The 26,402-nt window shown below is 39.6% G+C and overlaps 2 protein-coding genes across 6 annotated transcripts in view; one reads left to right on the top strand and one right to left on the bottom strand.

The window, feature by feature from the left end:
* The window catches only part of CC2D1B (coiled-coil and C2 domain containing 1B), a 37,290-nt gene extending 33,405 nt beyond the window's left edge, over nucleotides 1-3,885 (top strand). For 2 of the 3 annotated variants that reach the window (XM_081914613.1, XM_081914614.1), the window contains exons 23-25: nucleotides 644-734; nucleotides 2,424-2,554; nucleotides 2,957-3,885. In XM_081914613.1, coding sequence (XP_081770739.1) covers nucleotides 644-734; nucleotides 2,424-2,543 — 211 coding nt within the window. In that variant the 3' untranslated portion in view covers nucleotides 2,544-2,554; nucleotides 2,957-3,885. The remainder of the gene's footprint in view (nucleotides 1-643; nucleotides 735-2,423; nucleotides 2,555-2,956) is intronic. The other variant, XR_014169260.1, reaches the window with a different exon arrangement.
* Nucleotides 3,816-26,402, bottom strand: part of ZFYVE9 (zinc finger FYVE-type containing 9) — a 48,820-nt gene continuing 26,233 nt past the window's right edge. For all 3 annotated transcript variants that reach the window (XM_081914610.1, XM_081914611.1, XM_081914609.1), the window contains 14 exons: nucleotides 24,874-25,050; nucleotides 23,397-23,566; nucleotides 23,066-23,189; nucleotides 21,181-21,303; nucleotides 19,204-19,359; nucleotides 16,950-17,174; nucleotides 15,788-15,870; nucleotides 14,498-14,602; nucleotides 13,595-13,745; nucleotides 10,531-10,611; nucleotides 9,500-9,662; nucleotides 7,507-7,612; nucleotides 6,692-6,868; nucleotides 3,816-6,184 (listed from right to left, as the gene is read on the bottom strand). In XM_081914610.1, the coding sequence (XP_081770736.1) occupies nucleotides 6,023-6,184; nucleotides 6,692-6,868; nucleotides 7,507-7,612; nucleotides 9,500-9,662; nucleotides 10,531-10,611; nucleotides 13,595-13,745; nucleotides 14,498-14,602; nucleotides 15,788-15,870; nucleotides 16,950-17,174; nucleotides 19,204-19,359; nucleotides 21,181-21,303; nucleotides 23,066-23,189; nucleotides 23,397-23,566; nucleotides 24,874-25,050 (2,003 nt within the window). In that variant the 3' untranslated portion in view covers nucleotides 3,816-6,022. The remainder of the gene's footprint in view (nucleotides 6,185-6,691; nucleotides 6,869-7,506; nucleotides 7,613-9,499; nucleotides 9,663-10,530; nucleotides 10,612-13,594; nucleotides 13,746-14,497; nucleotides 14,603-15,787; nucleotides 15,871-16,949; nucleotides 17,175-19,203; nucleotides 19,360-21,180; nucleotides 21,304-23,065; nucleotides 23,190-23,396; nucleotides 23,567-24,873; nucleotides 25,051-26,402) is intronic.

Below are 26,402 nucleotides of genomic sequence, written 5' to 3'. Positions count from 1 at the left end.
ACGCCTGACATGTTTTGAGGAAAGTCTTCAGAGCCACTGAGAAGCAGTACTGCTCTGCTTTTCTGCAAGCTCTGTCTCCAAATCTGTACTCACTTGAAAGTGAGGGAGCCTGCAGGAAGCACACTGCTGCTGCTGCTGCTGCTGCTGCTGCTGCTGCTGTGTTTACAATTTTGCCTCTCGGTGCTGCTGAAGACTTTCATCAAAATGCATTGGGCCTTTTCCCTGTGCACCTGGGAATCCCCTCCGCTTCTGCAGTGTTCTGCACTGTTATTTTTTTTGTGAACCAAGCCATGATCTTTAGGCGTATTTGGAAATAAATAGGTCATTCCATTCAGTTGCTTCCTTAGCCTAAAACACGTCTGATCACTGAACATAACACTAGCGATTTTTGTTCATTTTAACATCATTCTGCTCTCTAGTTTATACAGTGCAAAATATTTTTTACCCCTGCCTACGGCTTTTGTTGGTAGCACTACTGAACAATGGCATTATAACCCGCTTTTAACCTTGGAGGTATGAGTTGGGAAGGATCTGTGTCTCAATTTGAGATCCTGAGAGTTTTTGGGGTTCTTTTGCTGATTCTCATCATGGAAGATAGGAGAAGAAACTGAATCTTGCACTGACATGCCTCCCCCTTCCCCAGGTCCTTTTTCAGAAGTGACAAGCAAGTGGGGACAGCACACTTGAAACTGGACAAACTGGAATTTGAATGTGAAATCAGAGAAATTATTGAGGTACCGTACCTTTCATGTTCTCAAAGAAAGCTGTGGTAAGGACTACCTTTTTCTTCTTCTTTGCACAGTAGTCCTGCTGAAAGTGTGTTTGTAAAACAGGATATGCTGCACTGACTTTCCTCATTCATAGGGGTTTCGTTACTTGCACAGCTTTCGTCCATTCTCATGCAGATGGTGCTGTACCTGCCATATGCTGATATAAATGTGCTTGGAAACTAGGGTTGCCCATGGGGATGCAGGTCTTCCTTAAGGCACAACTAGAATTTTCCAAGGATGTTGTTGGGGGGTAGCACAAAAATAGTGTGCTGACCAACATAGCTCCCCAAAAGTCCTAAGGAAGGGAGGAGAGCGATGACCACAGGGAATTCTGGCAGCAAAGGAGTAGGGAAGCTTGGAGAGCCAAGTTTGCTTCTACTGGACTGTGGCGGAGAGATCCAGTTACAGTCTCTCTCCCTTGTGTGTATGTAAACACCTCTGGAATTAGCTTTTATGCATTGCAACTGGTGCTGTGCCACTTTGAAAAAAGTGGTACCTATGTTCAGATATTAGAGATACACATTATATTCAGCTTAATTCCAATTTCTGATGCGATACGGGATGCCTTAGAGAGATTTTTTTTCCTTAGGCAAAGCAGGAACCCCCAAAGGCCTTTGTGACACCTCAGTCAGTTATTTTTAGAAAATGCTGCTGAAAACAAAAGTCATGTCTCTAAACTTGATTATGCAACAGGGAAAAGGAGAGCTTATATTGTGGCTGACATGTCAAGCTTTGAATCAGAGGGAAATATTTTACCTGGAAGGTCCCCCTACTTTTAGTTCTTCCCACCCCAAAAGGTGCTTAGCACAAAAGCACCTAGCTCTATTTGTCAGTAATCTGGCAGGTTTCCTACTACAATGGCAATTACCCACAAAAAAACCCCCAAGGATATTAAGTGATTTTTTAATCCACTCTAAACTCTACCTATTAGTCTTGTGGGGAAACAGCTGCAGCTTCTGAAATTTGGTGGGATTGCTGCCCTCAGAAAGGGTAAACCTTCTTGCAAATTTCATCCAATTCTGAAAAGTTACATTTCATATTTTTTTTAAACCATTTTAAAATGTTGCCTATTTGCCTACAATTTGGCAATTTTATCCTCTCCAGAAGGGATGCCATGCCAATGGATTTAAACCACTTCTATCAATGGGGAGGGTAGTTTGTTGGCTTCCTGTGACAAATCAGGATCTGAAAGGAATTAATGATGCTAATGTTTGGCCATGTAAACTTTGTAGTATCATTCCCTGTTTGATGCTCCAACATAATCACTGTTGGTGGTCTAGGCCATCCCCACCCCCTGCCACCTCCACCAAAGAAGAAGTACTAGCAGCTACAGGGAAACACCAAGGTTGGCAAAAGTAGGGGGGAATATAGTAGTGAAAAAAACCTACGGGCACGAGACAATCCCCTTTGCAAAAAAAACCAACCCAATGAGGACCAAATGTGCTCACCAGCCAGGAAACGCTGACTAACAGGGTTTTTTTTCCATATCCTAGAGAATATGACTGAGCAATCCACACTGAACTTTTTGTTTTGGATCCCACCTGCCATACATACAGCTGCCACAAGTGAAGTCCAAAACCCTACTGAATGCTCAAAGCCAATTACAGGTTATGTCTCTTGTGATTAAACTTCTCATGTTGCTTCTGTGTCTAGGTTTTGGATGGCAGGAAGCCTACTGGAGGGAAACTAGAAGTAAAAGTGAGACTCAGGGAGCCACTAAGTGGGCAGGATCTTCAAACAATTACAGAAAACTGGCTAGTCCTTGAACATTAGTTCCACCTAAGGTATGTACATCTGTCTTTTAGGATGGCAACTGGCATGAGCAATCTCAAGATTTTGCTTTGATTACCACAAATGAATGTATTCTATAGATACATGCATGAAGCAGTTTTCTTTTTAAAAATATGCAAGATAGCAAACGATTCATCTTTAAAATTAAAATGAGTCACTATCCAACAAAAGGACAATGTAGCCACAAGAAGGAATCCTTAAAGAAGGGTTACGGTCCCTTATAAATTTCTAAAACTTTATACTTGAGTGGTTTTAATGGACTTGGCTTCAGTTAATGTTTGAGAGCACACTAGGAAGACTCTGTACTTCTATCATGGATGTTTGATCATCTTTCATTAATCCTTCCATTATTCCTCTAAAGCAACATTCCTTTTTTTTTTTCTTGTCACCCACAGATACAGAAATGCTAAAAGCTGCAGAATGGACTTTATACATAGAGCTTCTGCAAGCACCAAAGATGTTCAACGAATGCACTACTGAACATAACATCTTTATTTTCATAACTATCATATAGTATGAGTTGGTAAGCTTTGTAAGTCTACTACTGGGAAAGAAGGTGCTGATCCACAAAGATAGACCTACCTTAAACCTTGCTGAAAGTAGCAATGTTAGTACTACATGACTGTTACCCATTGGGCTGCTGTCTTATGCAAAGGGCATGTTTGCAGGCGAGGGCAAAAAGGTTTGGTTTTAATGGCTGACAATATACTAAGATGGGCTGCAGCAATGGAAGTTTATCATGTAAACTTGCAAATAAGATTGTGTTTCCTAGCCCTGGAATAAATTCTATTCTTGCACACAGCATTAGGTTAAGCATATTACTGTTAACAGCAGCATGAATATGCATTTGACATTGCCTGGAATGAATTTTTTTTAAAGCCATCACTGCATTCCCCCCCCCCCCTTTCTCTGTAAGTTTACCCATAACCTTGCTCTAAAGCAACATTATCACGAGCCTTTTGGAAAGGCCCATACCATATTGAGATGGCTAGTAGCTGATTTATTATTAAGCTGTTTTCCTCAATCTGCCCATGTTCTTGTGTTCTTTTTCAGTGGAGAGGAAGAATTAAACTTTTTACTGCTTAAGGATTTTGAGAAGCACAGCATTTGGGTGTAAGTTGAAACAGTAATTTGACAAAAGAAAGAGTTGCCTGTTTCCTAGAATGTTAAACCTAGGTGTGTACCTGAATATAGAACTAAGTCTGCCAATCAGGCAGAGTTTGTTTATCTTAAGTGGATAGAGACAATACAATATTCAGTTTTTAATTTTAATAAATTTAATATACAAAACTACATGTTGAAAATAAAAATATAATATGCAGTCTTTTGCAGTGTAACTGAATTTTAAAAGTACATTTTTCTCTTTAAACAAGTACTCATTTCTTAACAATATGGTAAATTTTAAGGTCATTTTAAAGGCTATGGTTGAAGCAAACCAGTCAGTCAATAGCATTTTGCACAAACATAACCCAAACAAATGATTTTCTGCAGGGGGGAAAGGAGGAAGGAAAAGTCAGTATTTTCCCTCTATCAGTAAGTTTAATAGCAAAACAAAGTCATTGAAAAAGCTACTTCTGTGGTGAAATTGGAATGCCATCTCTTGAAGTAGGAATCTACTGCAGCCATGTAAAATCTAAATAGAGTTGAGCTTCCATCTGTAAAATTGAACGTTGTCACAGAAGGAAGTAAAATTTAAAAGCAACTTTTTATATGCAAGGAAAAGAAAGAGCAGGAAATGTAAGGCCCTTCTTCTGCAAAGGAGCCTCTTTATGCCCACCCTGTCTCCCAGGGCAGAATATGGAGCACCTGAGTTCTTTTCAGGTTCAGCATGGGCTAAGAATTTAACTGTCTTCATAGCATATGGCCCACCATTAATAAATTCAGTAGAAGTGTTTGTATTCAGGTGGGGTTAACTTCTCCAGCCATTTAATTTGGGGTCTAGTTCTAATGCTTTGACTTCCTTATGTTCTAGTTGCAGTTTACATAGGTTGTACGAGGAGGGCTTTTTTTGTTATTACTAATCTTAGGCAAGCAGTAGCACCTTGCTCAACTATGATTTCCTACCCACAGAGGAAAGTTAACTATTACAGCTCTCACTGCTATATGTTTGCTTTTAAAAAATAATTTCTTGACAGGCTTGGAGCAACTGCTGTCCCCTCCTTACCCTTGAATGCTCACCATTTTGCCCATGCTGCTCCAATTTTAGATTGCTCTTTAAAAGGCCAGACTGTCCTCCTTACCCATGGAGGGGGGTGGTCAGCCTTGAATAACAGCAGCCTGTGTCTTGTTAAAGCTTAGGTTTGCTTTCTCTCTTATGTGGACACAGCTCTTTCCACAGGGCTATCAGTTGCTCAGGGATGGAAATTGGATTTAATAGGAACGTGCTCGTGTTCTTTTGCTTACTCTCATTGCCAGCTTTGTACGCTGCAGTGAAAGGGCTCAAGCCGTTCTTCTCATAAGTGCCGTCTTAGGTGAGACAGAGTGCAAACTTCTCAGCCTGAAGTGAAAGCAAAACATGCAACAGCAGCCAAACTATTACAGTTTTCACAGGCTAGCTTTACAGAGTGCTGCTACTATAAAGTGTTAGATAAGTGCAGGCTTAATGGTGGGGATAAATGTACACCAAATGGGAAAATAAAAAGTTACCTAAAAAAAAAACCCAGGGCCAAACTACAAAAAGAACAAATTTCCATGGTAACTTATTTTTTTTAAGCCTAACAATTCTCATGCCTGTGACAGGCTCTCTCAAAACTTACGAGGGCAGATTTTTGCTATGTCATCAGGCTTAGGGAACAGTTTTATCACAAATAAAGAAAAATAAAGTTAAACTATCCTATTTATACACACAAAACTGCAAGCGTAATTTACATACAGCTTCTAGAGAGATTCTGCTTTGCTTGGGACAGACGTAGAAGGTACCCTCAGTCATGCTGCTTTCTTTCTCTGTACATCTCTATAGAATATTCCGACATGTCTTGGAGGTACTTCAACCAATAATCTGGTCAAGATAATGTAAACGATAATTTCAATGTCTAGAGAAATTAACCATAAGCGGCAGTATAGTGAGGTCAGAATGGAGGTCTTCATAATAAGTTCATCTACAAACATCAGAAATGTTTACATTTCCTTTCCTTTTATTTACTCCCCAGTGATCTCTGCACCCGTTTGAGCATTGAATACATGACTGCAATTGTCTTAAAACATGACCATTGTTTTTTTCTAATCTGTAACAGAAGTGTATTAGCTGCAAAGATAGCATAGCCATTTTGTAGTATAGAAGCTGCCCTGATCCTGTTTGTTGACAAATGCATAGACGATTCAGAATTATGGAACAACTGTTCTCAATCACGCACCCACCCCCTCATAATAGTGTTAACAAAAGCTTAATTTTTCCAGTTTTAAAGTGCAAATGATTCAGATACAGCTGCTGCTGGAACAGGTCTGAACAGAAAATGAAATCCTTATGAGATGTTTTCCAGAATATAAAAAATAAGCTCCATTATGACTGGGCCCTCACTCAGCTGGCATGCCCCTCCATGAATCACTGGAACTAAGGCACTGTCCAGGTCATTCATGTACTGAGCAGGCAGTGGCTGCCCATTGCTCCCAGCCTGGTAGCCAACCTAAAAAGTAAGTAAAGAGAAAATATTATTTTCTTTTGAAACTAGAGACTAAAGCAATCCCTTAGCATGACGGAAGAGGTTCTCGGCTAATAAAATTTTATCCATGGAAGAATGCAGGTAAGCAGACCCACCCTGTGATCTTGAAGCAAGCCTTCAAGATTACATGAAATAGGCTCCAACTTGGAGCTTTTCAAATAATCACCCTCAGAAGTTTAAAAGAGGCTTTTTTCAGCTTTCTGAAATACAACAGACAGAAAAACAAGTGCAAAAGGAGGTCCTTTCCAGTTCAAAAAAGGGAAGTGAGGTCCAGGAAGAGCTTGTGAAGAAGAAGAATCATTTTCAAGAAATGAATAGTACAGTAACCTCAATCTGCATGTTTTCACATCAGGGTCGCAGCAATTCTGTTAGAAAGCATATCTCCCCCACCCCCAAAATAGGTCCCAGCTTATTTAATTTCCAATGCCAAAGATGTGGAGAGAATTTTCCCCACAAGATGTGTTCACTTACTTGATCAGCATCAAGCGTAACACGTAAACCCAGCTTGGTCATCCCGTCTTCCTTCAAAAGCTTCAGGTGAGGGCACAAGGCCAGGCAGAAAGCCTTGGCCACATTCTCAGTCAGCCTGCTGTGGTCAGCAGGGTCACTTAGGCCATTGTGTTGGTCATCATTTTCCAGAAAGAAAACCTGAAGAAAACATAATTTTTCCAGTCTCTAAATTTCTGTACCATAACATACTATTCTTGTAACTCATGATCACTGTGACGAGGGCAAGCTTTCTACTCTAATTAATGGCAGGGATTTTGGCCATTGAGGGAAAGTAGTTAAACCTAGAAGGGCACCAAACCAATGATGAAACGTTTGGGCATTTTCCAGTAGGACATGGTGGTGGGCAGATTTCCTTATATCATTGGGAATTTTTATCTCTGCGGAGTATTTAAGATCTCCTTGATAATCAGATCTAGAAGTTTGTCACATTTTAACAAATAAAAACTCAGCCTCAGGTTTCTGCTAATCGCATCAGTATGAAAGAAATAGCCAGAATAATTAGGGTAGGTGGACTGCCAATAAATGTATCAAGAGTCTTTTCTAGGATGCCTTCTATACAGTAGTGTACTATATCCTTCAGAGCTAAGTCCCAAGGCTATGTTCAAGGACCTGTATAGTAGACCCCACACAATGAGTCTCAGCCTGGGCTATCTAAAAGAACACATTTGCATTCAACCAGAGTATTTGGTGAGGGATAACATGGCTTCCCACCCCCCCCCACCCCAAATCAAGCAATACTTCTGCATTAACATACAAAAACAATTTTGCTTCCTCACCTCTGTCCACCTAATGACCTTCCCATTTGCTTTATACTCTGAGCCATGGAATATTTTCACGCTTGTGATAGACTCCATTGATTTTCCATCAATGGGACTTACAACACTAGAAAGGAGGAAGTAAGAAACTTTTGTTAGCAGAATTTAAGAATACAGACCCAGATCAGAAGACTATGCAGAAAAATTAAGTCCCTTCAATCAAGACAATTTCATATACATTGGGGAAATTGCAATATAACACCACAAGCAGTTAAACGGACTGTGTGCAGACACACAAAGTAGTATGAGAGAGCCTTCTGTATACACCTTTTTTGTTACCACCATTACTGGTCAAATCAATTTTGCACATGTTAACGGTGTTTCCAGTTGTACCACAGAAAAGCCAAAGCCAGAAATATGATTGGTACAGTTGCAAAGCATGTGTATGGTACTGAAGCAGAGCTAAATGGTGTACTGGCAGGGATGCTGCCATTGCCCTTTTGTATTAATCAGGGAGTTGGACTAAATTACTTCTAAGGTCCCATCTCTATACAGTAAATAGATAACCATTTGAATGCTTATGAAACCTTTTAAAAATAAAAACACAGTTCAAAGCTGTCTTTGTCCCCATACAAATACCACATTTCAACACTTTGGACAATGTATGGCTGCGAGGGCACAGAACTTTTTCCAACCAGACAACTGCATTTTCTCGTGAGAGGCGTGTCAGTGGTGGGTGGGGCAGGAGATGAGTCTTACCTTTAGGAGCAACTGGAATGTAACTTACTGCACAAATGTGAAAGGTTTCTACACCCTTTCCCCTCAACATCTCTCAATGCAGGCAAACGAAAGAGATAACAATTCAAGGACACATTCAAGCCAGACAAAAACACTCAAAGAATACATGGAGCAGGGAGGATGGGGTGGGAGGATGATACAAGGGGTCTGGAGGGCTATATTCTGCCCCCAGACCTAAGGTTCCCCACTATTTAGTGTAAACATTTAGTGTTTGTTTTAATGCAGAAGTCTTTTTCACACGGTAGCAAAGCTCTTCCCTTTTTCGTTTTGGTAATCATCAAGCTACTGAAGCAAGATTAATGCCACTGTAAAGGTAAACAGGAAGCTGCTCCCATCAACCTACAAAAATAATTGTCTGTGTGAAACCACAGAACACCCCAGGAAGTCATCTGGAATACTACTACAACGGCAGCATCCTGAATAAATGCCTCTTTGAAGTAATGTCCCTGCAGTGGGGGGATGTAGCACATTCTACTACTGCATTACACAGAAAAGCATGAAGACATTCTAGGGAAGCATAATAACTGTAACACAGTTAACACAACAAACAGTGTGTTAACCCCTGCAACTGAAAAGTAATTGCCACCACATGTGGAAGCATAAAATGCAGTTAGAGCTGTTAACATCCCGTGCACATATCTTACGTCAGTGGTTCAACATACCTTATCTATTTCTTTACAGCAATTATTTTAAGACAACAAAGGATATGTCTCCTCCTTGAACACTCGCACACATGCTGACAGAAAGCACCAGCTGCTGCGATTTCCCTCAGTATGTCGACACAATGCCTGTGCATTCATCTCAAAAGATGGTGCATACACAAATTTCAAACACCAAAGATACTCATGTAGTACATACTTTAATCTCTCATGCAGGTTGTAATGGGTAGCTTGGTTCCTATACCATTAACCTTCAATAAGTGTTCAGGTGATGTTGTAGAGCAAGATATACATATGATAAATTAATTCGTGAGACAATTGGCCTTAGCAGCAGGCTTTTTTAAAATAAAAAACACCTCTGGGGAGTCAGATCAGCTAATACCCTCTGCTAATTATTTTGAAGGTGCTAGTTCATACCCCTTAAGAATATCACCTCCTGGAATATGAACATGCACTCCATGCAAACAGGTAGATGAATGTGCCATCTTTTCCTTACCAAGAAAGCATATAAAACCAAACAAGCTTATTTAATATCAAGAAAAGACTCCTATATTTACCCCTTGTTGAAGTTTTTGTCATCATCCACCCACTGAATGTGCACATGTTCTTGAGGCTCTTCAGCATCCACTTTACCACAGGCAATAGTGAAGTCTTTCATCTCCCTCAGAGCCTGCCTTAGGGAGTCCATATTTTCAGCCGTTATCTGGACCATGACTCCATCTAGGTAGGACAAGACATAATCAGGACAACAGCCCACAGCTGTATTCTTAACCAGAGAACAAATGTACGGTGGATTCATGCTGCAAACATCCAAGTCCTAAACCAAACTTTTGAACATACACTTGCTAATAGGAGGTGGGTGGAATACTGAGCCCTGGATTTCAGATTTGCCTAGGGGTTTATATGTAGACAGTGCAGCCCGCACAATCCATACACTACAAAAATCAAGGCATAAAATTATATGGATTAGGCCTTGGTATAAAAATGGAATCAAAGCCTGGATAGGACAGCACAATCGCAATCTCCAACACACACACCCTCCAAAAGAAAACATTCCAGGATGTACTCTGTGTGCTACATTGTGCAGCACATTATACAAAATTAGCCTAAACTGAAACATCAGGTGTTTATTTCATTATTTATTTGTTTTAAATTACTTCTATATTGCCATTTCATAAAAAAAGCAGTTTACAGAAATTATATATACACAATATAATTGGTATTGACAGCAGGAGTACAAATTAACTTTAAAAGAGCCTTTTTCATAACTACTACTTATCTATAATCTGTATGCCTGTTCTAGTGTTAAAATCCTCACAGACATTTTCACTCCTTAAAAAAAATAAAATCACATTATCCACATTCAGTTTTCTACCACCGTCTGATAGTATAAGCACAGGCGTCAGTACATCCTCTTTCTTGTTTATTTAAGCTTGTCTCTTGGTCTAAGATTCTAAGAACCCAATACTTAGTTTAAAAATAGCAATACGTTTTGTAAACAAGGGTAAGTGCTAACTACCACCGAAGCACTGTTACATTTAACCAAGAAGAAACTAGTGTACATGGTGAAAGGTGACTCAAAACTTACCTTCTACAATGCTGGACTTTGCCAGATAGCCTGAAGAAGACTTTAGAGCTCCACTGAACACAAAGAAGCTAGCTCCAGTCACTGCAACAAATGGGAGACGTGAATAAGATTCATATTGTTTGTTTGTTTGTTTAAGTCAATGACCAGTAGAGAAGATAAAAAGAAAACACATAAAACACAATAAAATATATTAAGTATTACATGTGGAGTTAAAAACAATGTAAGATAAAATCATGAGAAATATAATTATATTAAAATGTAAAAAAATAAGGTAATGTGTTAGTAATTCTAAAATTAAGACACTGTATATAAGAGCCAGGTTTCAGAATTAGATCAGCAACAAAGCAGCCAATAATCCAAACAAAGCCCATGTAAAACAAATGTATGCAACTACCAATATTCAATGATGGAGGAAAGCTCCTTCCAATAGCGTTTTCTAAGCCAAGTAAAATACTTTAGCAAGTCCAAGTATTAAAAAGAAACCCACATTTTCCACCTAATCACTAAAAGTAATCCTACAGCTTTAAAATTTGATGTCCTGGGAAAATTACTACTTCAGCACAGCCCTGAGTAATGAGTAGTTCCAAACAGGTTCTGCAAGGGGACTTTCCTTGAAGAATGAAGAGGTGTGTGCTGTCTTCATGAAAACCTCTTTACTTACTAAAATTTAAGCATTAGATAATGGCAAGGAAATAGAATACAAGTTCTCTGTGCACCACTCTGATATTTTATAATGTGAGCAATTCATAGAACTTTTTTTTTTAAATCAGCCAGAGGCAGAATCAGTGCAATGCCCAGAATCCAACTAGCTGTGGGTGAAAGGCGATTTTACTTCCAGCATCTTTCAGCCAGTTCAAGATTAAAGGTAAAGGTACCCCTGACCGTTAGGTTTGCATGCTCATCTGGGTTTGCATGCTCATCTCGCTCTATAGGCCAAGACAGCTTCCGGGTCATGTGGCCAGCATGACTAAGCTGCTTCTGGTACCTTCCCACCAGAGAGGTACCTATTTATCTACTTGCACTTTGACAGGCTTTCGAACTGCTAGGTTGGCAGGAGCAGGGACCGAGCAACGGGAGCTCAGCCGGTTGCAGTGTTCAAGATTACTCACAGTCTTATATAGAATTCCCTCCAGAAAACGTATTTCATACAACTGGCCAGTCAAAAAGCTTAAATGGTTATTTGCTCTCCTTCAAAAAGGAGATCTGTGGGTATTCTTAGGACTTCAGGAGCAAGTGACAGTAGACCCCCATGCTCAGTATCGGCTGCATCTGGTTTAAGCAGCTGGAACAAAAGCTTTCAAGCTTCATAAATCGGATTATTGCAAGGATGTTTACATGGAGCTGCCTTCAAAGGCTGTTTGGAAGCTGGTACAGAATCTACCACCCATCTGTTAACGTAAGTGGTGACAGGATGATCATTACTAGACTTTAGCACCAGATCAAGTAAACATCACAATTGTGAACTAGGAGTATGTATCTCTGCAAAGGGGATCTCCTATAGTGATGAAAAGACAATTCATTTGTGAGTGCTGCATTCATATATACCTAGAATGTAAAGTTCAGCTGAATAAATGCTAATCATTACTGGCTGAGAAAGGTTCAGAAAGCAAATTAATTGGCCTGTTTCAGATGCAACACTAAAGCATTGTTTAGCAGGAGAAGATCAAGCCACAAAAAAGCTTCACACTGTCAATAAATCACAGAATTGTAGAGTTGGAAGGGACCGTGAGGGTCCAACCCCCTGAAATGCAGGAATCTTTTGCCCAAAGTGCAGCTCGAACCCACAACCCCAAGATTAAGAGTCTCATGCTCTACTGACTGAGCTATCCCAGCTATGTATACCATTCCTCCTCCACACACGTGGAGAAGAGACTGAAAGCATTCGCGTTTCCCTTTATCTCCTGAGTTCAGAAGCTGTGATAGTACAAAGAATCCAGGATCTCAAATCACAGTATAGCTGATGAATCCCACCATGGTGTGTAGCGTAAGAAAGATGAAAAATGGACTTTTAAAATGGAGAGGCAAATGGAAACAAGCAGTGAAAAGCTGCATAGTATTCAATGTGTTTGCACAAAGTGCTCCAATTAATATTAATACTAATATTAAAATTAATTATAACCCATAATTTCTCAGGGCGGTATAACACCTTTTATTAAGGTTCAAAATTACAGCTATGACATTAAAACCATGGAGACTGCAAAATAGTAATCCAGCAGCAGAGAAGCAACTTCTTTAAATCAAACATCTCCATAGGCCTGAATGAAAAAAATCTCTTAACATAAAACTATTAATGAGAGGAAAAACTGTTTATGAGAGCAACAACTGTATCTCCTATGGGAAGGAATTCCCCACCCAGTGTGCCATTAAGGCCCTGCTCACTGTTAGCATACAACCAACTGCAGTTGTTCATGCAACTGCAAACAGGACATCCCTCACATATCTTAAAGAATAACGTCAGCATATAATGGGATAGTTGTTCCTTTAAGTACTTAGGTCCCAAGCTGTATATGGCTTTGTACACCAAATCCAGCACCTTAAATTGGGCCCAGGCAGCCAGTGTCAAAGATCACTTACATATGAACCTGTCAAGACTTTTGCAGCCACATTCTTCACCAACTGCATCTCCAAGGGCAGGCCCATATAGAGCACACTGCAGTAGTCTAAGTGTGAGGTTACCAGGCCATACAGCTAGGCTGCCCTGGTGACGAACCAGCAGAAGCTGGGCTGAGGCACCTCTTGCCATTCAAGCCTCGTGAGCTTCTAGAAGCACCCTCAGCTTATGAATCTGTTGCTTCGGGAAGGGTGGCAGCTTCGTTCAGAATAGGCCATATACCCAATTCTCACCTGTGAACCATCACCAACAGTGCCTTTGTCTTATCAAGATTCAGTCTCAGTTTAGTGGCTCTCATTCAGGCCATAACTGCCTTCAGGCACTAGGGCTCTTTGCTCATCATGCACTTATAAAATTAAAAGGGCTTACAAGCAAAAAACAATGAACAGAAAACAATGCAAACAGCAGACTGTTTATGGGGGGGGGTGTGAATACATTGTCAGCAACTCTCACCTTTCCGCGGTTGATTATGAATACTGATGGCCTGTGTCTGATAGTTCCCATCATCATTCTGCACACACACAAGATGAGAGTCTGCCCTGTCATTGAAGCATGCCCCACCTGCTAGAACATGCTCATTGGACTTGTTCATGGCTTTCATCATCTGCAACCAAAACATTTGCCATTACCACATAATATGAGACCACCACCCAAGAAATATGAGAACTGTCTCCACAGGTGCAAACCCTGAAGAAAAATGACATCTGTACAGGGCAGATGGAGGCAAACTTTTTTTTTCTGTCAAAGAACTCCTTTCAGGGATAACTGGGAGGGGGGCGGGGCTAAACTCAGCAGTGGCCAAGGCCAGAGCCAAAGGTAGTCTCTCTCTCTCTTTTCCATGGGGGGCACTTCAGTCTTGCCAAGGGTCTGAGGTGATGCTTGCCAACGATCACATAAAATCAGGCCAATGGCTGTGGAGTGCCCATCCCAGGAATAGGGCCAAATTAAACTATTTGCAATGCTGTTTCTTGGCTCTTTGGGGAAAAAATAAACATTTAACAATCACTGAATTAAAATTTTAGTCCTCCAAAAGAAATATATCATTTATGGCATACAACATTTTGGAGGAGAAGAACATGCAAGACAGTTTACGCCTGATCTGCCATATCAACATGAGATATTAAGGTACGTCATTATTCATAATTTTTCAGATGGGAGACAAGGTAAAGAGATATCGTGGCTTAACCAAAGCTGCTCCCTCAGTTCCTTGCTGAGCAAGAATTTGAAACCCGATCTCACAGATCCAGTTGTATTCACCCCTCAAGTAACTCCTAGTTCGTTCAATATTTGATCAATAGAAGAATCACTGTGATGCTTCTTGGACATGTGTGTTACATATTTATTCACACTACATACCTCATTGTATCTGTTGCTGGGAATTTTGATGCTGGTTTTCCTCACTTCCATATCAACCACTAAGCCTTGGACAACTGGCAATGTATACTGGTAATTTCTGAAGTCCTATCAGTGCACAGAACAATGAAAATCACAATTGCTGCTGGCATTTGAGTTTCAGCAGCGCAAGAACTATGGGTCAACTTTGAAAAATTACAATAAAAATACTAAATCCATTCGCAATAAGCAGTATTCTTTACTCATTATTTTGTTTAAAATATTGCAAAATACATTTTGTTTCAGGAGCAACCTAACCCATCAGTAGGGGCTCTGAAAACAACACTAAGTAGAAAGAACTGATATTGTACCAATGAGTTTCATGAGATGCAATGTGTATCAGAGTAAGCTGGGTACGTTTAGCTGTGAGAAAATAGAAATTGCCTTTGGATGAACAAGAGGAGGAAAGGAGCACCTGATAATCTCCCATTCCCACCCACTCATCCACCTCTGCTATATTCCTTCCTGGTGTCCAATAACACACTTCACATTTAGAACAGGTGCCTGTTTAAGCTCCTTAAATGCTATGGGGCATCAGCACCACTCCAAGGTATTATTTCTGTCTTAGAGCGCAGCTGTGCTCTTTCTCTAGCATACAAAAAAAATTACAGGACACTAAACTGGGGTTCCTTGGTGTAAATGTACAGATGAAATGCTTAGGTGGTTTTTTTTAACAGTAGTGTGCCTACAGCTATATGATGGTCCAGTTCAGAGATGTTTTTAAAAAAGGACCTTTAATGTTCTCTTGATTAAAAATAGATATTTGTTGCATAAAACTGTGTATTAGATTCTGCATGATATTGAGAGCAAACCTCATCCCCACCTCCTTTAAAGACTTATCCTTTTAGGGATAAGGGTTAATAGTCTTTAGGGACTAATTATAATCTGAGCTGTAAAATTGGTATTGTGGTGTTCTATGGTATTTTTGTTATGCTCAGAAATACTTGTTTTTGTGATGTCTTTTAAATTATCTTTTGAAATCATATGGATGTTTTAGCCAGTTTTAAATTATATTTTTTTGTTTACGTTTTAGTATGTAGTTTGTAAAACACTTTGAGAATAATTTTTTGCTTGAAAACTGTATATAAATTTGTTTACTAAATAAAGAAATAAATAAATTCTACTCCATCATATCTAGATTTAAGAAATCTACACATTATTATATTTTCAGAATAACAGTGCATATAAATTAGGTGAGTGAACAGAACACATAAATTTTTCTATTTACAAAATAATCTTGTAACCATCACTTACTGCAAGAAGATTCATAATTGTGTGTCCAGTCTCTCCAAACAATGGCTTACGAAATCTGACACTGAAAAGTGGGCACGGGTACACTAAGAAAGTAAGAAAAAAGATCTCAGATTCAAACATATCTATGGAGAGGTTCACTCGAAAAACCTTGCATTTGGTTGCTAGAAAATCAAATTTAGAAAAATATCAACAGTAGGAAGATCAAAATAACACCATAGCTTGTATGCAGACATGCTCAGAGAAGTTCCACTTGCACAGGAAGAAGTTCCATTTGCACAACAAAAACCACGGTCCCCTCTGCAAATAGAATGAGCCCTTTTTTGCAAAGCATCAAGTCTTGATCCAACCCAGAGTTCTCCCTCATTGTGGTTCTTTGCCAGTGGTCCACATATAGTCACATGCAAGGGAGAAATCATTCCACCTATGTTGGTGCCTGTCTGGTCAAGGACAATTGTAAGAATAGAATAATAGGATGGGCCTTCAGATTTCTACTTGGAGCACAGACATGTGCCAAGGAAAGATGCTCTGCCTTTCTAGCAACACTTTCCATATTTTTATTTGTACACTACAGAGCCAAAATGGGAGCACAAGAAGTCACTGTGTGTGATCTAACACTAACCCCAACTGACTTAAACAAATGATTGTTGTGGAGATCTTAACAGCTTATATTCAGTACTAGGTTTTTGTAACCATTTTTAATTTTCAAGTTTGCCTAGGTTTCAGTTACTTATGAAAGTGGTGCACACACAAAAGAACCACTGAATACAACTCTGAAAACCATGACTCCGCCAGTTACTCCAAGCTCCCATGTCTGGTAGGGAGCCACAGAGCCCTCCATCGCACAGAAAGCCATTTTAAACCCACTTCAGACACTGTTCCCACTGTTCCCATATAACATAACCTACTGTGCATTAAGTGCACAAGAAACTACTTTAATGTAGGTTAATTTGGCCAACAGAATCACATTTAGTAATGTCCTTACAACGGTAGCTTGGACCCTAACCTTTTGCTCCATGAACAGAAGACTCCCTTTGCTCACAAAGCAAAAAGTTTGAATCCAAGGCAATGTGATTACCAGCAACAAAACGGTAAAATATGTATATATTACACTCTGAAACCAAGGCTGGGATCTAACGGGACACTGAAGAGTAATAGGACTTACACCTGTATTCAGCTCCAAGTCTCAACATCAGTCGGATGGGAAATACTTTGGCCCAAGGAGTCTCCCATTTCTGGATAAGAATTCCAAATAAATATGGTGGAGTGGGGAGCACCAAGTCCTGCAGCGACTGATACACAGGTGTAACATACAAGAAGCCACCATGCTCCTTACTGCCGAGAAAACTCTGACTGAAAAATGAATGTCCTAAATTACCCACAACACTGCCTATGGAAACAAGAGAAATAGTTATTATTAATGGCTATATATCAAAAAGGCAAGATAAAATTGCACAGAGATCCTACTTCCTCTTGTACTACTTGTTACACAAAAGAAAACCTTTTTAAAGAAGTGTTAAGGTATACTAACTTAAATTACCCATTTGCAGCAGATATACCAAATAAAAGCAAAAGGAATTTTATTCAATAGTATATAATGCTTTATTTTTCCAGTTTAATTAGAAAAGTTCTGCACATACTTATTTATTTAATTTCTAGGTATTTGCAACTGAAATCTCTACAGTGTAGATTCCCTGCCACAAAAAAACCCAACAACCCTGATCCCAAAGGGATACGAAAAAAGCAACTCCACTAACATTGGAGCATTCTAAAGCAGCCATATGTTGAGTCTTAGGCTAGAGATGGAATATACGGTAATTTTAAGAAAGTGCTTTGAAATAAATGTTGCACTTCTCATGTTTAGTACAAAATACTTTAAGTTTGACCTCTTGTCAAACAGGATTTGCAGGTCTTAGAAATGACACCAAATCCTGCCAAGCAATTTTATTAGATGTGAAGGTGTGATGAGTATATACATACCATGAGCAGCACACTTAATTCACTCCCAACTTCCTGAGAAAACTTTGCCTCTGGGCTTAACCTGATAGATTATTTATTACTATTATATACATTACTATTATTATATACAGAGAAAACCTTTGTTTCAATAGTGAAATTATATGTCACAGGTTTTAAACCAGTACCAATACCATGCTTTATACTGTTGCATTTTAACAACAAAGGATGTTAATGAAAAAGATAATGCTTAAAAGTTAATATGTGATGTTGAAAATGTTGGATCTAAGATTAAGGACACTCAGGTACAAATTTCTACTCAGCCATGAAGCTATGACCTGCAGGTACTAGATATGGAGCCCAAGCACATACAACTCTTAAAGCTCTAAGCCCTGCTGAAAATTTATCCACTGTTCTATAGCAGAAATCCTTTACAAATTTCCCACTCCCCTCAGCTTTTCAGAAATAATTACACACAATGTACCCTCTATTTAGAGGCATGTTTTGCCTTATAAGAAACCAGCAGCCTTCTACCTGGCGTTACTCAGAAATTTTAAGAAACCTCAAAATGAGCACCGTTTTGAAAGATTCAGTCTGCTATCTTGATTTGAAAAACCTGCTCCCTGATCTCGGGAACCAGCAATTTTTTTAAATGCTGTGTTAAGAGGTGTTCCAAAGCGTAGCAAACAAATGAACAACTTTCCAAAATATATAGCAGAATGGTTAAGACACAGTTGTCTTATTCATTGCACTTATAGTAAATAACTTTACAGCAAGCTGTTTCTGATAACCCCCTAGCAGTGTTAATTTAGTGTACTGTACTGCATCCCTCCACAACTCTCTCTCAACTACTTACAATGTCAGAACATAAGCAAGCCACATACTAAGAGTGTATTATAGACCACTGCAGAAATTGATTTAGAGTGCTATGAGTCATGAAGATCATCCGCTCACAAACAAGAATCCTTTTTGTATCCAGCACAGTAACTCATGATTTATATGATTTAATTTGATTGCCTTACATTTCTGAACCACAGAAACAGAAAATGCCCCCTCCCCAAAAAGAATGATAAAAGTCAGCAGTACTGGTATTAAATTTTGGCTTTTGATTAAAAATAACAAAGCCCCGAAACCCTGCTTCCCTCACAGCATTGAAGGACAGTATATCAAAGAATACCAAAAATAGAATTCAAATACACATTATGTAGAGGTCATAAATTATGCAACACTGTAGTGAAATTGCACATAGTAATAACTGTAGTATGCTGGATCAAAGTTCAATCACCATCTGAAGAAAAGGCAGAGAGCCCTTTGGTTACTTAAATATTATTTAATAATGTACAAATATGGACTATTTTATAAAAGAATCTAGAAGGCACAGCTACACAACTGTGATGACTTAATAATTCAAGTAATTCAGCTGTCAGCAGTCATCACAATTTTCAAATAGGCAGTTCTCTCACCTGCCAAAGCATCTCTATAAAGCTGCACAAAGTGGTTGAAAATATCCTTCGGCAAACACTTCTCATCAGGTAAGCACTGGAGAAGAATTACTATTTCTGACTGGCCTACAGCATGCATTCCTTTTGTAGTGAAACACCAGCACTTCCTGTTCACATCTGTAGAAGGGAAAGCGCAATGAGGGTTTGTAAAAATAAACATATGGAGTACAGTCATACCTCGTATTGCGTACGCTTCATGTTGTGTCTTTTCGCGTTACGTCCCGTGGCAACGCGGAAGTACCAGAACAGGTTACTTCCGGGTTTCGCCGCTCGCGCCTGCACAAAGTGCTAAATCATGTTTTGCACATGTGCAGAAGCGCCAAATTGCGCCACATGCCTGTGCAGACACAGAGCTTCAAGTTGCGGGCATTTCACGTTACGGAGAGGCCTCTGGAACGGATCCCGTCCATAACACGAGGTACCACGATAAATGCAAAATTACTGAAGACATTACTGTAGGCTGCTTATTTGCCAAGGCCAAACTAAACACAACAGAGCTCTCTGACTCAGGATCTCATTTATATATAAAAAAACCATGTATGGTTTTTGTGTATGGGTTGTGTGTAGATTTTAGGCAACAGTACTGGGTGATTCAGGGTTTGACCCTTCTTGCAATATCACTTTCCTCAATTAAAATCCTGCCCAAGTTATTCACCCTGCAGGTTAAAAGTCTTAAGTTACTATAAGGTTGTGTTTCTGACGCAATATGGTAACCTCTGCATTTGCTAGTCTCTCCTCTCAGCACAGCACTTGGGGAGGAATCCCTCAAATTGGCAGGATTATGGCTTGTGTCTGCCATTGTGCGTCTGTGTGCCTGCCTGTGTGTGCACAGGCTTGGTCGGGGAGAGGCACAAAGCTAGGGGACACCAAAGTTCATTTTGACAACATCCTCCACTGACATGAAGCCCTTAGACCAAATAAGGTTAGTCACCCCTAGTTTAACCACATAGGTTAAACTAGGCATTCATCTAAGCTGCTAGCATGCGTGAAATGAGGTACCTTGCACAACAGGACTACTCTCCACCTCTCCCACCTGTACTTCCAAAATCAACTATGGAGCGTTTCAAGGAACCCTCAGAACAAGTTTAGGGGACAAATGGGGAGAGAAGAGCAGGGGAAGTCCCACTGCATGAGTAGACCTTGTTCCCTGTAGGTGTACCCCTCTTAGAGTTATGCTGAATTACACCATAAAGGTAAAGGTAAAGGTACCCCTGCCCATACGGGCCAGTCTTGACAGACTCTAGGGTTGTGCGCTCATCTCACTCTAGAGGCCGGGAGCCAGCGCTGTCCGTAGACACTTCCAGGTCACGTAGCCAGCGTGACGAAGCTGCTCTGGCAAACCGGCACCAGAGCAGCACACGGAAACGCCATTTACCTTCCCGCTATAAAGCGGTACCTATTTATCTACTTGCACTTTCGAACTGCTAGGTGGGCAGGAGCTGGGACCGAACGACGGGAGCTTACCCCGCCACGGGGATTCGAACCGCCGACCATGCGATCGGCAAGTCCTAGGCGCTGAGGTTTTACCCACAGCGCCACCCCGCATCCCCGAATTACACCATAGATAATCTTAAATCCTGGATATTCTGAACTGCATCTTGTTATGCTCATAGGAAGTATGATTTTATAAACCCCATCATTCAGCGTACTGAAGTTCCACTGTAATATCATGCTGCTATTAAATCAAGAAATCATCAGTAGCAAGACCAGCACATCTTTTAAATATGTGAATTCATATATTGGGCCTCAGAAAATAATATCCTGGATTTTGGCACACAATCACTTCCAAGACACAGACCAGAAAGACAATTCACCACTGTTACTTGATGGTGATTTTCTGCAGTGCAAGAAGTTTTTCACAGGGAAATGTTTTATAAAGCAAAGGAAATTGATTCATTGCAAGATCGTTTTATCATCATCCAAATAAACTGGACTTACAGTTCACAATTTTAACCATGGACAGCAAATTTGCATTTAAAACAAACACAAGGGGGTCAGGGCCACCATCTTCCAACTGCTGCATCACTGATATATGAGATGGTTTTTCTTCTACAGCATAATCTGAAAGCAAAAAAGGGTAGCTGTCAAATGATGGTTGTCAAGTTTCTTATGCAATTTGGCAATAGTATACCTCTCATATTTAAGTACTGTGTGGTCTGTCACCTTATTCAAATGGATGGGTGGAGGATTTTTAAAAAATGAGATTCCCCCATTCCCCCCCCCCCCAACATTTCATTGGGTTTAGGTAACATCTGAAAAATGCATGCTATCAGTAATACCTACAACAACAGTGAAAGTATTACTGTGAAATCAATTACTGAACACTATTGCCTGTTCTTAAAAAATGAAATAGCATTTGTTTAACAGACCCATAATAAATACCTTTGTAAATCTTTATTTGATAGTGCAACAAAAATAGATTTCTACCCTGGGGCTTCTACACAACATACCTCTATGTCAAGCACAGTATATGGCATTAAACATAACCATTATAAACCAGTTTTGGCATCTCCGTCATGTATTGCAAATATATGCAGGCCGACCCTCAAAATGATCAAAAGGATTGGTGGGGTTTCCATGGGGAAGACCAGCTTATATATGCTAAGGAAGCCAAGGAGTGCAGTATAACTATGTGCTTTGCATGTGGATATACATTCCTGTGTGATCCTGTCAATAAAAGTTCAATAAAAGGGGTAGAATGCAGGTTCTCACTCCTCAATCAAAGTCCTTCATTTTTCCTGAGAGGAGCAAATGGGAATCCTTCACTGCCATGGGAGATATTAAAGGTATGCACACAGGGGTACCACTGGGTAAGATATAATTTTTCTCCCTATAACTGTGGACCCTAGCCACCGATCACCAAGCCTGCTTCTATCTGCATAGCCCTGGCCTTTCTTCTGTTCCATGCTAGAGTATGATGGAATATTGGGAAGTGGCTTTTATTTGCTTATGTTTACAGTGCCATTATATATAACAATATCAATTAATGAAATCATATTTAAAGGCTATATTCTGAAGCATTCCCATAAACACAAATTCATGAAGCCCTTCTAGTTTTCCTTTTTAAAAAACTTTATTTGACTATCAGGACTTTTGACAGAATGAAGTGTTTGTCAGGTATAAGATTTACTGCAAAAAATAACTTGGAATTTATCCATAAATTTGGAATATATCCATAGTCATTGGTTGTTAATTAGTGAGTTTATCAACTGGTCAGTTTTAGTTGTTTAAATAACTAAACAAATAATACTTGCAACTCGTGGTAGTATTTTATGAAGAGTTTTATTTCACAGGCAATCATTTAGTTTTATCTATTGCAAACAAGTAGCTACACATAGATATTATTCTCCACTGCTTCAAATTGCAGAAACTTCATGACATTGATATGGAAGATGTAAACAAGAAAAATTGGCAGTATGCCAACAGATCAGACTAGGTACAGATATTAGGTACTTGCTGTATGTGTGACCACACACCGTAGTGCTGATAACGTCTAGCCCAGCTCAGAAAAGGACTACCCCAGAAATTGGTACTTTCCTAGAAATGCAATCCCTTCTTCCAATTTCACATGCATCCAAGTCAACCTTTTGAACTCCCATCACTATTCAGTACACCTGAATGATTATATGTACACAGAATCCCCATTTGTGTTAGAGATAACAGATATTTTATTAAGCCTGACCTTGCCTATTAATATTCAGCCCACTGACAGTCAAGACTATTTGACCTTGATCCAGAAGACTTTGGTTTCAATATGGACTGCTCTAGGATGGAATGTTACTCATTAAACCCAAAAACAGACACACCACAGTTTAATTCTCACCTCCTTTCACCCCCGTAGAAATAAGAATTGGAGGAAGCCCATCTTCTGGAATAAGATTCATCGCACTGCCAACTGGACTTCCAACCTGAGTAATGCTTCTTGAAAATGCAAGTGTGTTTTCAGTCTACAAGAAGCAGTAAACAACAACACTATGTAAATGCATAACTAGACATATTTTACTCTTCATTTTGTAAAATACAAGATACAAAAAACAATCTGTACTATAGGCTCTCATGTAAAAATACATTGCTAGGGAAGCTACTTCTGCCTGTACCCTCTGACCAAGAGACATGTCCAACATATTACAACAAAAATCAGAGCTTTTCCTCACCTCTACGGGTGAAGTAGTGTTGCTCATGGGTTTGCTTGGATCATGTGACACTGCTAGCGCTCCAGGGGAGGTTGTTCCAGCCACTGTCAATTTGGCTGCATCAGCAACTTCCCCATTGGGTAAGATGCCATCAGCAAACCAAACACGTCTTTGTTCTCTGGGCTGAGCCACTAAGGAAGAGATGGGAACAACTCATCAAAAGAAATGCATGCATGAAAAGAGAAGTGAAGCTAGCTGGCTTTAATTGAGATACAGAAATACACTGAAACACAAACTAAAAAACAGCAACAATAGGGATTTTGAATATTTACAATGCCACAACCAAATGAAGAAGAATCTGATTGTGGTTCAACAGTTCCCATAGTGGTTGTTTTTTAAGGCAGCTTGTCTTTTCATCAGCAGTTGAAGATATTTTTTAAAAAGAACATTGTAAATAGTAAGTTTATCTTTAGTGATAACCAGATTAATATTCAATCATTTAGATCTAAGCATCTTGATCCTATAGTTAATCTCTAAACTGAATAAATACCTCCACCAGATACATTGAGTTAAGGAGGCTTTCCTATGCAAATAAAGAACCAGTTTGAGCAGTTCTCAAACACTGACATTTACACGGGCAGATATAGCCATTTCATTTTCACTTGATGAAAATAAACTGCTTTAGAGTGCTGAGTAACTATCAGACCATACTTCTCATCAGCCATGGGTGTTTCATATACCCACTTGCCTTTGAGTAAATCCCATTGAATTGGGATTCTACTGTTATTTTTACACAAACTATCACAGGTACTGGTCATCTGAAAGACCCTATATGCCAACAATCTCTTTATAGGTAAAAACAGGTAAGGTTGTAAAATGTATACAGTGCAACAAAGATGGTTGAGTGGTCAGATTTGCACCACTGTTTAGGAATTATATGAAGAAGTATCAAAGGGAAACTTGACATAAACTACTGACTTAGATGTCTTTTTTTCAAGTCACTTGGGTAGGAAAAATTGCTACAGCAGAAACAACAAATGAAGTTCAGGCTTCGCAAATAGTTTTTCCTTATGTGTGCATGTCACTTATTTGGATTGCAGCCCAAGTAAATAATACTAATCAGCATTAACACTAATCAGCATTTTGATAACACACTTAGAATTCAGAATACTCTGTATGATGGCAGAGGTCATCATACAGGGTGACTAAAGCAGTTTCTGTGCCAAAACTGGGCTTAAACCTAGATTGAAATGGATCCAGAAACTCAGTTTCTTCCAAAAGTGCCTGGATCTGGTCTGCAACCACTTGCTCCAGAACCTTGCTCAAGAAAGGGAGATTTAGCAACTGGCTGGTAGTTAGCTAGGTTTTTCAAATCCAAGAAAGGCTTTTTAAGGAATGGTTTCACCACTGCCTCCTTCAAACAGGCAGGGACCACCCCCTCTCATAAAGAGGGGTAGTAGGGAGATGGAATCTAAGCAGAAGAAAAGAAGATCCCTACCTTCTGCACCTGGATGCTTTAGGACTCCCACAGGTACCATAACAGTAGGTGGTGGAGAGTTCAGAGCTCCAGAAGCCTGTGCTTGCTGTAAGGGAGGAATGGTAGAACAGTACTCAGCAGGATTGTTAGGATTAGGGCTCTGGCTTGAGGCACTCATCATGTTCTCCCAGGCTTGTGCTAAGGAAACACAAAACACACAAAAAGGCAATCAGTACACCAGAAAAATTATGCAACCACTGTAATTCTAAGTTTTGCGATATATCAGATTAATGGCTCTTTTCCTTCATCAGAAAATATATTTATGCAACTATAAGTCCTGAACCTATCCAGGTGTGGTCTAAACATCTGCCTCTGCTCCCTAAGATGAAGTAGCAATCTGAAGGAGGCAATGTAGACAGCTCTGCCTTTTCTAAAATATTTCATGCTCACATCCATACTTGTTTTTTTCATCAGCAATACTGGGACAGAGCTACTCCTTGGATGTCCTCTGGGTGATTGGCAGAGATAGTGGAGCTGTCCACTTATGCCAATAGCCCAGTACCCCATGCTCAGGAAAGCACAGAACTAGATTATAACTTTAACGAAGTCAAAAATAAAAAATAAAGACGAATCTCAAAATATTAGATGAAATCCACTGAATAGTTGGCACCTTTAGCATATGTTGTGTAACTGAGAAATATGATTATTATTAATACTGGGAAAATATTTTTACTACAAAATACTGACTCAGCCTAGAGCTTCAAAGGATACCTAAAAGCTGGTGGCATGTTCAAGAGTCTGATCTTATCTCCTCTTGGGCCTCTGTGGTTTGGAGAAAATATAACCACTGTAAAAGGGATTCCCATCCATCCAACTATCCAACTTTCCTTTACAATCTTTATGAATTGTCTGGCAATGATTTTTTAAAAAATAGGAACGTGTCTGGGACTGTAAGTAGATGAGCACCAAAACACAAACACCACACTTCTCTATTCCACCCCATGCACTTCAACATTCCCACAAGTCAGTCACCAATTGAACAATCACTACTTCAGCCTCCTGAAGCAAAGAACGATGAAGTACTTGTTGTACTGTACCCAAATACACCAAAGTAACCAACTTACAAACAACAGGAAAGCAGCAGCTTGGTTCCAGGCACAGAAATACATGCACCTACAGACAATGTGGACCCTCTTATAAATACTTTTTCTTTCCCATCACTAATGAGTAATGGAAAGGAAAGGCTTCTGAAGGGAAATTACAGCTCAATTAATTTTATTAGACCTTGTTAACAAAAAACGTTCAGATACAAATGAACCTATATCAGGTTCCAACCTTGCACAAGTACAATCCAAAAGTATTATTCATTAACCAAATGGAGTCAGCTACCTTTGTTACAAAAGCAAGGGTGTTTCACGACATACTCTCAGGGCATCCTTAAGAAGGGCTTAGCTCAGTGGTAAAGCATCTGCCCTGTAGGCAGAAGGTTCCGGGTTCAATCACTGCCATCTCCAAGAAGGACTGGAAATGTCACCTGCCTGAAGGCCTGC

The sequence above is a fragment of the Podarcis melisellensis genome, assembly GCF_964234715.1.
Source record: "Podarcis melisellensis genome assembly, chromosome: 6".
NCBI classification, from domain to species: Eukaryota; Metazoa; Chordata; class Lepidosauria; order Squamata; family Lacertidae; genus Podarcis; species Podarcis melisellensis.
Note: the sequence above shows the minus strand (reverse complement) of the source record. Positions and strands in the feature narration are given on the sequence as shown.